The sequence below is a fragment of the Oenanthe melanoleuca genome, chromosome 3, assembly GCF_029582105.1.
Source record: "Oenanthe melanoleuca isolate GR-GAL-2019-014 chromosome 3, OMel1.0, whole genome shotgun sequence".
NCBI classification, from domain to species: domain Eukaryota; kingdom Metazoa; phylum Chordata; class Aves; order Passeriformes; family Muscicapidae; genus Oenanthe; species Oenanthe melanoleuca.
In genome coordinates this window covers 2,835,189-2,847,775 of record NC_079336.1, presented here as the reverse complement: position 1 = coordinate 2,847,775, position 12,587 = coordinate 2,835,189, and the positions used below count along the sequence as shown (strand labels likewise).

The following is a 12,587-nucleotide window of genomic DNA, read 5'->3' as shown; positions in this document are numbered from 1 at the left end:
GACATTAACCACCTTCTTTGGCCCCATAATCCCATTAATTGGTTTATTCAGCAATCCCATAACCTGCAACCACTCAAAGGTGCTGCAGTTCACAGGGGAGACGCTCTGCAAGCCTTGCCTGACAACAGAGGTGTTTACCTCCAGCATTCCCAGCTGATTTGAAATCCTTCTTTAAATCCAGTTCTCATTAATGAGAACACTTGCACAGCTAAGGAAAGTCACTGGTACCACCCTTCAGGCAGCACCAAAGATGTAGCTGTTGACCAATTCCAGGCAGCTGGAATTTCCATGTACACCCCAGTTTTTAACCAAAAAACTGCCAGAAAGTACACAATTGAGATGAACATCACCAATTCTAATTCCAGCTTTTATTTTTTTGCTCAAGTCAACAACTTCTTATTAAAATAAACTCAAATCCAGGGAGAGAGGACAGCAGCAGTTCCCACCTGGTGTATAGAGACACAGCTCTATTTTCAAACCTTTCTGCCTTCAGGTTTCCTTGGAGATCCAGAGTTTTTGCAACACTGTCCCACACTTTTTTTAAATTATCTTTACAGTGAGATCTGGATTGGCAATTTGCCACAAAGCTGAAGCCTGTGGGTGCAGAGATGAGCTGCACCAAGCACTGCTAACATATATTTTGGATATGTTGACTGACATGGAAGGAAAGAGATGTTCCTGTCAGATCTGACACAGAGAACAGCCCCTCCTGTTTAACCACACCCAACCACAGCCCAGCACACAGGATTCAGCTCCAGAGGCAGGATTATTTAATTCCTAATTAATCAAGCTGTTTAGGCAGAGGGATATCCTCTGTTTTGCTGACTCCTCCAGGGTCAAGGGACAGGGTCACTTCAGACTACAGCAATCCCCTGCTCAACCCTTTACACTTCCCATCCACTGCCACCTGAACAGGGCAACCAAAATACCTCAGAGCTGGTCAAACTCTTTACACTGCTGTGCCACCCTGACAACAACAACAAAAAATGGAAATCCACTTTTTCCTTTCTGCAGGGCACCTCCACTGAGTGCTTAACTCCGCCAACTCCCTAAGGACCAAACTCAACAGCCTCAAAAAAACCATTTCTAGGACAACAAAGAGGATGGATCAGAGCACCCTGCAGGACAGGTCACTCAGGGACTGGGGAAGGGTCCCCATCCCCTGGCAGCACCGCAGGCTGGCACTGAGGGCACCACCAGGTCAGTCTCTTGAAGCCACCTGAGGGTCCAAAAGTGCCCTTCCTCAGGGGATGCCCCAGGGGACACTGCTCCTTCTGGTACACCTGGGGGTGCAGCCCCTGGCCACGCAGTTTGTTGTGCAGCCACTCAGAGCTGAACTGAATGGCACAGTCCAGCAGATGCTCCAGATCTGAGGGAGCCAAGAGGGAGCCTGGTGTTAATGGGTGGATCCTGGCCAGGTACAAGATCTCGTTCTTAATGATGTTCCCTGGAAGGGGCCAGAAACAAGGAGACAGGTTATTTCTCATCAAGGGAATGCAGGCTGCTGGCCCCAAGCTGTGATTTCTGCCTCAAGGGCCCCAGCCAGCAACACCATTCCCTGTACCAGAGGTGGCATCCAAAGAGCAGACTTGGAGCTGGGATTGGACTGGAAGAGGTTCTCTTCCCTCTATCATTACAGACCCTAAAGATGACCACACTCCCTTCAGCTGGATCAACCAGAAGCTCTTAAACTAAAGAGAAAACTGCTCAGACATGCACATCCCACCCACTTTCCTCCATCTCTCCTTCTGCCCCTACCCATGGAACTCACCCAGCCCTGAAAAGTGCCTTTGGTCTAGGAGGGTGTAGCAGATGGGATGGGGGGCACAGAGGGCACGCAGCGCCCGGCCACGGTGGAATTCCACAGACAGGATGTCAGAAGCAGGGTCAGCCCTCGGACAGGAGCACCAGAGCATCCGGCAGTTGTAGAAAACGAGGAAGCCTCCACTCCCAAAGTGCAGAACCAGCCTGGGAGAAGCAGGGAAACTGGGAGTCTCTCATCAGAAACATCTCAGAGCTACTTGTTATACTGTGCAGCTGGCCCCTGCCTCAAGGCAAGGTGGCATCTTTAATGTCTGCAGCCATGAAGCTTGGTGGTGAACCCACACAACTGGTGGAGAGTTTTTCCTTCTGCTGCCCTGTGACCTTGGATGACCAAGCCCTCAGCAGCACAGTCCACAAATCAGAGAAATGAATGTTAAAAGTAGCACAAAAAGCTGTTTGAAAATACTTGTATAGAAATAAAGTCATCCTTAAAAAAAAAAAAAAAAACAAAAACAAAAACATAGAATCATAGAATAGTTTGGGTTGGAAGAGAACTCAAAGATCATCTTGGGCCACCCTCTGCCATGGGCAGGGACACCTTCCCCTACCCCAGGTTGCTCCAAGCCCTGTCCAGCCTGGCCTTGGACACTTCCAGGGATTCAGGGGCAGCCACAGCTTCTCTGGCAACCTCTTCCCCATTGCTCTGTACAATTCCAGTGGGATACAGGACACAGACCAGAGCCATGTTTTCAATTCACTGCTGCCTTCAACAGCATCACTCCAGCCTGTGATTCCAGGTGTATGAGATGTTTGCTATTTATCCAAAGCTTTTTGAAAACATATAGTTGTCAGAAACTGGCATTTTTAGGGCATGATTCAGCCTGGAATCCTAAAACTTCTCTCTTCATGATAAAAATCTCAGCAGAGCTGAGGCAATTGCATCCTACAATTCCACTGTGGATTCTCTGGTTGAACACACCCCACATTCACTCATGCCTTAAAAATTACCAGAGAAAACCAAGGCTAAGAGCATTGCCTCACATATTTAGTTTGGGAGAAAAGAGAAGAGGAAATACCTGGGCACAGGATCCTTCCAGTCCCCCCTTTTATTGGCTCTGCTGGCCCTCGAGAACTCGTTTGCCCGGACGCTGCCGAACATGCCGAAGTGGATGCGCAGCCAATTGCCCCGACCCTCTGCTGCCTCTGGGCCTTCAGCCCTTGAGAGCTGGGGCTCCTGCAGCTCCTCATCCTGGGAATGGGGCTGTGGAGCACCAGCCTGTCCCTGGGCAGGACAGTGTGCCCCGCAATCAGCCTCTCTTTGCAGCGCTGTCTCTTCTGCGGCTGCTCCTGAGGGACCTTCAGCTGCCACAAATGCCAGGTACAAGTTCTTCCCATGAACCTGAGAAAAGAGGTGGCATGTGCTGGTGATCCATAAAGGATCACAGCATTCTAGAAACACTTGGGTTAAAAAGGATCTTAGAACTCATCTCATTCCAAGCCCCCAGCCATGGGCAAGCACAACCAGGTTGCTCAGCCCTCATCCAACCTGACTTTGAACACTTCCTGGGATAAAACCTCTGGCTGTTTCCATACAAGTGACTTATTTTCTACAGCCCACATCAGCCCACCCTGAACATGGGATTCATCAGCATCCAAGCCATTTCCATCAGAGCTGGGGTCATCCTTGCAGATTCCTTTCTTTGCCTGCCTGAAGCAGAAGGTGCTCAGATGCCACTCAAATCTGAATCCCTCCCAGGGGCTCCCATCAGGCCCACCAGGGCACACACTCAGGGGTTTGAAATTTGTCATCATCATTCTGATTCATCTTCTCACTTTATTCTGGGTGCATTTTGTGCTTTCCATTTTGCTCCCCACTTTTAATCAGAGGTGAGGCTGCACCAGGGTTTGGCCAGACAGCTCCAAATCATCATTTGGGGTGTCATGCTGGTGAAACCCCAGCAGGACTGACCTAGTGTGACTTCTGACAAGTACCCATAGCACAGACACCTCAATTTAACCAGGTGAAACCCTCAGGGAAACATTCACCTTCTGTCACCCAGGTGCAGGACAATGGTGACTTCCCTCAGACTTGTCATGGACCTGTAAATTCAACTATAGCACAGCTCACCTGGGAGTCCTGGAGCCTCAGGGCATTCAGGTCATTGACATTGAGCTTCTGGCTGCTTCCCCCCACCTTGACCACCACTTGCCCCACAAAAGGGGAGGTCAGCAGCTGGAATTTCCTCACTGATGGGCCCTCTGGCATCTCCAGCAGCTGTGGAGGGATTAGCAGGTCTTTGTCACCCTCTACCCTAGACTTGAAGGGAAGCTGCAACTCAGAAATACACAAAAATTCTCCCAATTTTCCTCCTTAAGTTCCTGTGACAAAGTCTGTGAAGATAAATATGGCTAGGGAGGTGGAGGAGTTTCCATCCTAGTGGATATATATAATTTAATCCAACACAGCCCTGAACAACATAGTCCAATGGCAGTTTTCACACTACAAGCAGTAATTTGGCCTGGGGAATCTCCCAAAGTCCTTTTTTTTCCCTGGGGCAGTGGAAGGTTTCCCTGCCCACACCAGGGGGTTTGGAAACAGATGATCTTTAAGGTCTCTTCAACCCATTCCATTCTGTGATTTCATGATCAGTGACCCAGAATCAGCACAGGCCAGTGACCCATCTTTTCCCCAATACACCATGGGAAGTGCTGCTCCCATGGAAAGCTCAGCCCTGGAATTAGAGCATCTCCACCCCACTGCTTGCCCCACTGACTGCAATGGCATGGAACCAGTTGGGGAGCATTCCCACACTCTGCTAACAGCATCTGGGAGCAGAGGGCTCCGGATGAGGGGGAGATGAAGCAGCACCATCTTGCAGCTCCTTCCAGGAAGTCACACCAACACATAAGGAGTTATTTCTGGCATGAAACCCCAGTCACTTGCAGCTCTTCTGAGCACTTCTGCTGGCTGTGGGTGTACAAGGAAAGCTCAGTTTGGCCTTCATCCCCCAGTGCCAGTTCTCCCTGCAGACTAATCCCAGCACTGATCAGAGGCTCAGCTTCGAGCTCCTCAGCACTCAGTACAGGGCTCTGAGGCACCTGGCACAGCTCTGAGTTTGATGAGAAAATCAACAGCAATCCTGCAGTCCTCCACCAGAAGAGCCATTCCCACCTCCTGCCAGCCATTCCTGTGCTGCAGCACAAACCAAATCCCTTTTGGAAGGGCTCAGGAGGAAAACACTTTAGGGAACATTAATTTAATGTCTTAGATCCAGGTACAGATATTAAGTGGTCATTGCAACTAGATTTAGCAAGGGTAAGAGACTCAACTTTAGTCCTCTGCCTTCAAGGGCATGTGATGATTATTCACAGGCTCCAGTTTTATATAAAAAAAATAAATCTGCATGTAGATCAAAACACAGCTAAAAAGATGCTCCTGCTGCCAAAGGCACCAGCAGCAGTTTGGATCCCCAGAAACAGCTGGGCACAGATCATCCAAGGAGTCTGCCCTGATTGTGAGGCACTGGTTTCATGTCAGCAGCACAGATGGAGCCCCAGGACAGCTCATACAGCCCAGGGCTCACATCCCAGGGAAGTTCATCACCTGCAGAGCTCTGACTGCTGCTGAATCAGTTCTCCACAGGCTCCTTGGGAGAGACCAGAAGAGCTGAGAGCTCTGTAAGGTACAAAAGCTCACTCTGCCCCAGCTGTAGCCTGTCTGACAGCAAAGGAATGCTTCTCCTCACAAGGGAAGACTGCCCTGTTTCCCAGCACATCAGAACCACCAGCATCTGCCATCCTTATCCCATGTACCTGATCCCCTTACCTCCATGTACCTCCTTATTTCACATTTTTACTCTAGACCCACTTCAGTCTCATCCAAGGAGGAAGAGGAAGAAAACCATCTGCAGCCCTCTGAGGGCACAACACCCATCTCACCACGTGCATGGCCACCTGAGCTGGTACCTGTGCAGGTCTGGGGCAGGGAGCCAGCCCTGCAGGAAAAATCTGCCCCTGTACAGGTTCATTGTGCCCAGACAAAAGCCTGTGGCTTCTGCCCACAGCAGAACAGAGCAAGGACAAGGCTCATGCAGCTCTGCCTGCACCCAGGGATGGCAGGAAGGCCCTCTGTGACCTTTTATCCCTTGTCCAGGCTCCTGCAGGGACTTAAGGCACAGCTCTGACCCTCCCCATGCAGTCAGGGGGAGTGCAGAGCTCTCCATCCTCTCACATTCAGCCAAGCATCAATTTGCAGCCATCCTAAGAAAAGAGATACCGAGTTCCCACCCCATTCTCACCCCCATCGCCCCAGGGCAGTGAAGGCACCGCTGCTTTTCCCCAAAACCCCACATTCCTGCCTCCAGCTCTCCCCAAGCCCATCCTGAGCATCCATTCGGGGAGCAGGCTGGGAGGCTTTCCCCCCCGTTCTTCATTGCCTCCCCTCTGCCTCTGACAGCCCTTCCTCTCCCACAGCACCTCTACCCACCCTCAGCAGAACCTCCTACACCCAACCCCTTCCACCCACTTCCCTTTATAAGGCAGGAAGATCCTCCCCCAGAAATCGCAGGGAGCTCCCCAGTTGGCTGCCAGGGCAGGTGATGGGCAGGCTGCAGGTGCTGGCCTCACTCACCCCACCTGCTGTACCGGTCTGTGAACTGGTTGGACTGGGAAGGCAGCTGGGCAGTGCCTGGCAGGGGGATTGGGTGCTTAAAGGAGGGCTGTGCCCCTGCAGAGTGGGAGGTGGTTGAGCTCAGGCATTGCTGACAGTGGCAAACTGATTTTGGCTCGAGGGTGTTGTCTGTGAGTTCAGCTGTGAGCATTCAGGCTGAACTACTGAGTAAAGTAAGTGAGAAGACCAAAAATCTAATTCATTATTGTTTCTAAGTGCCCCCAAGGGCTTTTCCCCTCTCTGCTGCACTCGAGGTGATTCCAGTATTGGGGCTTTTCCTCATTTATATTAAAATCATGGTCACAGACTGGGTTGGGTTGGAAAGGACCTTATAGATCATCCAGTTCCACCTCTCTGCCATGGGTAGGGACACCTTCTACTAGATCAGGTTGCTCCAAGCCTGGCTTTGAGTTGCTCCAAGCTGGGTCTGTCACCTCTGAGTTTTTCATCCTGTGTTGCCATCCCAAATCCTACATAAAGGAGGGGTCTCTGTGTGGCTCTGGGGGCTGGAGGTGACACTGATTCTTCTGCAATGACTCATTGCTTGGGGATTCCCAGGTCTAGGCAATTAATTTACCAAATATTTTGGTACTCGTTAATAATCTAATATTTATTATATAGGAATTTTATATAGGACAAGGAGTAATGGGTGCAAGTTGAAGGAGGCAAAATTTAGATTAGATATTAGGAAGAAATTATTAACTTTGAGGGTGGTGAGACACTGGAACAGGTTGCCCAATGTGGCTGTGGCTGCCCCATCCCTGGAAGTGTCAAAGGCCAGGTTCAAGGCCTTGAGCAGCCTGGTCTAGTGGAAGGTGTCCCTGCCCATGGCAGGGGGTGGGACTGGATTAACTTCAAGGTCCCTTTCAACCCCTTAACATTCTATGATTTGGATAAACATTTCCACCATGAGGCTGGTCAGACACTAAACAGGAACCCAGAGAGGTGGTGGGATTTCCATCTTGGTGTATGTTTAAAATCTGACTGAACAAGGCTCTGAGAAATATGATCTCATCTTTTCTGACTTAAAATTCCCTGTCATTCTTTCATTGTGACAGCACATTGTGACTGGGACAGCACCCACCTCACCATTTCTTCTCCAGGTGCATTTCATGTTTTCAGTATTTCATCATTTACCCCCCATCCTCTCCAAAAGCCTACAAGGGTAGACAGAATCAAGCAGAAACCTTCTGGTTTTATTATCATTGTTTTATTTCCATTAGTTCTAAAGGTGTAGAAGTTACGTGGATTGGTAGCCATACTACTTCATAATAGATATTTTTTTACATCTTTAAATAATTACAGCTTGTTCAGTTGGTTGGTTTCCCTCTCCCCCTTACAAATAAGTGTCTGTTTCCATGAGACCTTCCCAGATGACCTGGGAAGTTTCAAACTTTACACATGGGGAGAAAAAAAGAGGGCAAAACAAAACACCACCCCTGACATAGTCACAGCTTCCATGTTACATTGAGAGTTGTTGATTGGTTTTTAAGCTCCCTTGCAATATTCCTGAGCTCCTCCTGATTGCACCCTCTCCATCCAAGCCCATAGGATTGCAAGTGATCTGTGGATCTTGTCTGATCAATTTACAAAGAATAACTGCAGTGAATCGAGGTACTGCACTTCCACAAAGAGCAAAGACATTTACAAGTGTTAAATGACCTTTCTTGGCTCCCTGTCCTGGTTCTCATCTGCCCATCTCACTTTGGTGGCCATTGGGCCAGTGCCAAGGTCTGGTTTGATACAACCAAACCTTGTGCTGCAAACCCTTCAGCATCAACATTTTCTTGATTAGGGATGATCTCAAGGGGAGCAAATCCCACAAATGCATTTTTAAATGTGCTGAGGTGTTTTGCAAGAGTGGGCCCTTCCCTCTTGCTCCTCAGGGAAGGGGTAGTTCTCAGTCCTGTGTTTGTGTAGGACCTGGTATGGATCTCACTAGGTTCTCCAGCAATAAAAACAATAAGAAAACCAATAATTACTTTGCCTTAACGGGTCTCTTATAATTGTATCTAATTAATTCCCCAAGCAGGCTCTAACTGCCTCCCCCATCACAGGCAGGAAAGCAGAGCTCAGGTGGGACCTGGAGTTTTGAAATTGTCACCTCTTACTGGAAGAAGCTGAGTGTCCTGAAGTGGAAGCACTTTAATCCTCTTGTGCTGTGAGTATCCCTTGGTCTGTCACTCCTGGAGTTTGCCATCCTGCATTGGCCATCCCAGCTCCTACCTGGAAGATGTGGGTCTGAGTGAATCCTGGCCTTGGTGACCACATTCAGCCTCCCACAATGACTCCTTACATGGGAATCCCCAAATGTGAGCAATTAATTTGCCAGTGATTCTTGGAAAAACATTTCCAGCATGAGGGTAGTCAAACACTGGAACAGGAACCCAGAGAGGTGGTGGGATTCCAATCCTTGTCAATAATCAAAAGTTGCCTTAACAGGGCTTTGAGAGACCTGATCTCATCCCTTCTGAGTTAAATTATTCTGTAATTTGGTCACTAGAAGCTCTGAGGAAGGGGACCCATCAATTATGGTGATGCTGCATCTGAGATCAGTCTCTCACCATCCTGATACCAGCATTGGCCTGAAAAAGACAAAATCTCTTGGGCCAACAGCAGCTTTGCAATTATTTTGAGTGATTGAAAAGAACCACAGAACTTGGTGTATCCGAACTTCTGCTTCTGGTGCAGAAAGGAGGGACCAAAGAACTAATTTCTACCCCTAGAAAGTTGTCCTCTACCCCTAAAGCTGTCCTCACAGCCCCCAGAGCTTCACCTTTTGAAAGCAGATTTCTTGTTCTGTTAGCAGGGACTTGTAAATGCTCCTCACTCTGCTTCAAGAATGGTTTTTCAGGCTTTAAGGAAGGCTAAAATCTAATTTATAAATCTCTACCAAGGGGACATAAGGCAGGTATGTTCTTCAGGGATTTTTCCTTCTGGCATCATAAGCAGAGTTCTTTCTGGCATCTCTGAGTGGGTTTTAAGGGCAGGAGAAAAATTCCACGGGGGAATTTGGCTTTGAGGGAAGGAGGAGGAGCACAGCAATAGGGAAGGAAAAATAGAACAACTGTGAGCGTCCATATGGAAGGAGAAATGGGGGTGTGGTTAGTCTGGACTTCTAATGCTCTCCAGGAAGTTCCACTCCCTCTTGGACTTTCCAGGGTAGTTCTGGGTATCTCAAAAGTTGCCATGAGCCACGTGGCATTTTGTGGTGCAGGCTGCTGTGTTATGGCCAGGAGTTCACAGCCAGATCCCAGGAGAGCTCAACTGCCATTTAAAAAGAGATTTACTTCAAGGAGGAGTTTGGCTAAAGATCTTCCTGCCAATGGAGAAACACCTTTGTGTCTTCACCTCAAATTCATATTTTTCAGTGCTGTTTCTGGCCTCTTCTCTGAAGCCTAGCAAGTCTGAAAAAATCACAGAATTTCATTTGTTTTTACTCATGTTTCATGAATGTCTTCCCCTCATCTGTAATTAACACTAATGAGGCTAAACACTGCCTTAGCTCTGCAAGACAGAGTGGGAACTGGTGCAGTCACCACCCAGCTGTTCCCATGGCATCATTGCCATGGTGTTTTTCTCTAGGGAGTGTGGAGGCTTCACTCCTCCAAAACCCTGCAAATCTGAGCTATGGGGAGAACAGGGAATGCAGGAGGGTCCAGGACTGTCCAGTCACAACCAGTCCAGTTGAATCCTTCTCCTTAGAGAAGCTTTTACATCACTGGGAGGAAAAGGGCGAGTTCAAACAAAGACAACACAATGCCATTCTTTTGCTTCAAACCTGTCCATGACTCTCCTCTTCAGCAAGCCATCTTCCTTAGTTTGTGTGGAAGAACACTCCTTGTGGGAGTGTTAAACAGTGGGAGACACATTTGGGAGCGTTGCACAATCCCCCTTAGAGATTTTTCACTTGGTAGTTCTGTACTCGAGTTCTGGATGCAGGGAGGGAAAGAGAAGAGCTGGGAAGGCAAGAAGGGTAACAGAGCTTGGGATCAGACAGAAATAAGAGTGAAGAATCTTGCAGGATGAGGTCTCCCAGGAACCCTCTGTGTGGACAGGCAAAGCTGTCCTTCCTTGGAAATGTTGATGCAAACATCATGGGAAGCATCTGGTGAAGCACTTGGACTGCCCAGGGGAGCTGTGGCGTCTGCAGTGCTGGAGTTTGAGTTTGGTAAACCAGAGGCAGAGCAGTCAGGGCTGGATTAGGCAGGACTCATCCCTTTGGGAAAAGGGAATGAGTCAATGGGCTCTTAGCATCTCTTCCAACTCCATTTGCCAGGATTCCCTGGCAGGTGAGAGCCTTATGGGCCAGCAAACAGTCGAGTCTTGTTTAATGGAGTTGTGCTTCTCTTGCAGGCAAGCAAGTCTGTTCACATGCTTGATAAAGAAAACAGCCCCTGCCACCTCCAGTAGGGGCTGAAGCCACTGCTTGTTGCAAAAAGTGAAATCCTAAAGGATTAGATGTGAGAAATGGTCATGAGCCAGCTGTTAGTGGGAAAGTGGGCACTCACAGTACAGCCAAAAATAAGTGACAGTCAGATTTCACCAGTGGCATCCAAACCAACATAAAAATAGGCAAAATAATTAAATTATCTGTCTGAAAAGCAATGGCACAGCAGCATTAGAAGAACATCTTTCCCTTGCTGTGCTCTTGAATCATCTCTAAGCCTGGCTTGTTGCTATCCATCAGGGAAGAGCCCAGCCATTTCCTCCAGGATTTGATGACCAGCATGGGTCTCATCTACCTTCTTCCAGAAGGTTCCTTCTTCCAAAATCCCCCTTTGGCTTTGGATAGACCTACTCCAGGCTCAGCCAACAACCTTCTGGAAACACAGTCCCACAATTTCAGAATGATAAATAGGAAAGGAGTTACTATTAAATATGGACATTCATGAACTTTCCAGACCATCTAGGAAAATGAAGGCAATGCTCTACATGTGTGAGCTGAGGAACAAGGGGGATGTCTCTTTTTTTCTCTGCCCTACATCATATCAAATCCACTAAAGCCACTAAAGAATCTTCTAATGAAGTCTGTTCAGCAAACTGTCCTGGAACTGGCTCTGTTTGGTGGAAGATCACTGAATTTGGGTCATGAGAAGACAATGGCATTTTCTTCTCTTCAGGAAAAGAATGGGTGGTGACAGAAGAAGTGTCTCTGCTCCACCATTGAATCTTAAAATGCCAGATATTGTTAAATAAAACTCAAGAACTGTGTCCATCTCTGTGTTTCTGGCTGTTTCATAGGAAGAGGTGACAGTCAAATACAGAGGCTCATTTAAAGTGGTGAAAAAAGGCTTCAAATCCTTGAGTTGCTCTGAGATTTGTCTCTTCTCTGTTCATTTCATAAGAGCTCCCCTCCACCTGGGATAAGTTCTCTTTACCTCTTTGTTGGAACATCTCACAAGGGGAGAGAAGGCAGGAGAGCAGGGGAGGTGGAGACAACATTGACTTGATGATTACGTGGATCTTCTTCATCTCTCAAGCAGATCAGCCTGGAGTTGGTAGGGAAGGGGCCAGGTTATGCAGTTATGATGTCCCCGTGGTTCTCAGCCAGCACCAGGCTGTTCCAGGAGTCCTGTTTGGAGCTGGTTTGGGGAGACTGGCTCATGGCTGACTGGTAAGCCTGGGGAGAAAGCTTCAGAGCTGAGATCGCAGGGTGAATGGATGATCCATGTCCCGACATGGCAGAGACTGAGAATGCCTGTGGAAAAAGGAGAATCTGTGAAAAAAACCTTCAAACCTTACAGGAACATGTGAGTCCCTTTAGTGAGGGCTGTTGTAAAAATGTGTCTGGATTTGCTGCAGGGCTGGAGATTGCAGCCTCTGTGGGATGCTTTGGGCAGGCTCTTTCCTCCTCTTTCCCTTCTAATTCTAGAAACACAGAGTTATTTGGATTTGAAGAGACCTTAAAGATCAGCTCATTCCCACCCTTTTCCCTGGGCAGGGACACCTTCCACTATCCCAGGATGCTCCAAGCCTCATCCAACCTGGCACTGGACCCTTCCAGGGATCCAGGGGCAGCCACAGCTTCTCTGGGCACCTGTGTCACAGCCTCCCCACCCTCACAGGGAAGGATTGCTTCCCAATATCCCATCTAAACCTGCTCTCTTTCAGTTTGAAGTCATTCCCCTTTGACCATTGGAAATAGTCTCTC

General features: G+C 48.4%; 2 protein-coding genes across 4 annotated transcripts in view; both read right to left on the bottom strand.

Moving 5' to 3' along the window:
* Positions 1–1,130: 1,130 nt before the first annotated feature.
* Positions 1,131–6,273, bottom strand: NEIL2 (nei like DNA glycosylase 2). Its single transcript, XM_056486861.1, has 5 exons — positions 6,251–6,273; positions 3,893–4,039; positions 2,841–3,163; positions 1,772–1,968; positions 1,131–1,447 (listed from the first exon to the last, which is right to left on the bottom strand). The coding sequence occupies exons 2-5, from the start codon at positions 4,028–4,030 to the stop codon at positions 1,131–1,133; spliced, it is 975 nt and encodes a 324-aa protein (XP_056342836.1). The 5' UTR covers positions 4,031–4,039; positions 6,251–6,273.
* A 1,335-nt stretch (positions 6,274–7,608) lies between these two features.
* Positions 7,609–12,587, bottom strand: part of GATA4 (GATA binding protein 4) — a 29,972-nt gene continuing 24,993 nt past the window's right edge. For all 3 annotated transcript variants that reach the window (XM_056486864.1, XM_056486862.1, XM_056486863.1), the window contains one exon: positions 7,609–12,134. In XM_056486864.1, the coding sequence (XP_056342839.1) occupies positions 11,952–12,134 (183 nt within the window). In that variant the 3' untranslated portion in view covers positions 7,609–11,951. The remainder of the gene's footprint in view (positions 12,135–12,587) is intronic.

Coding starts and splice junctions, on each gene's coding strand:
- NEIL2 (XM_056486861.1), bottom strand. CDS start 4,030: ATGCCAGAGGGCCCATCAGTGAGGAAATTCCAGCTGCTGACCTCCCCT. Junction 3,164..3,892: donor TGAGGCTCCAGGACTCCCAG/GTGAGCTGTGCT, acceptor CTCTTTTCTCAG/GTTCATGGGAAGAACTTGTA. Junction 1,448..1,771: donor AAGGCACTTTTCAGGGCTGG/GTGAGTTCCATG, acceptor GGCCCCTTCCAG/GGAACATCATTAAGAACGAG.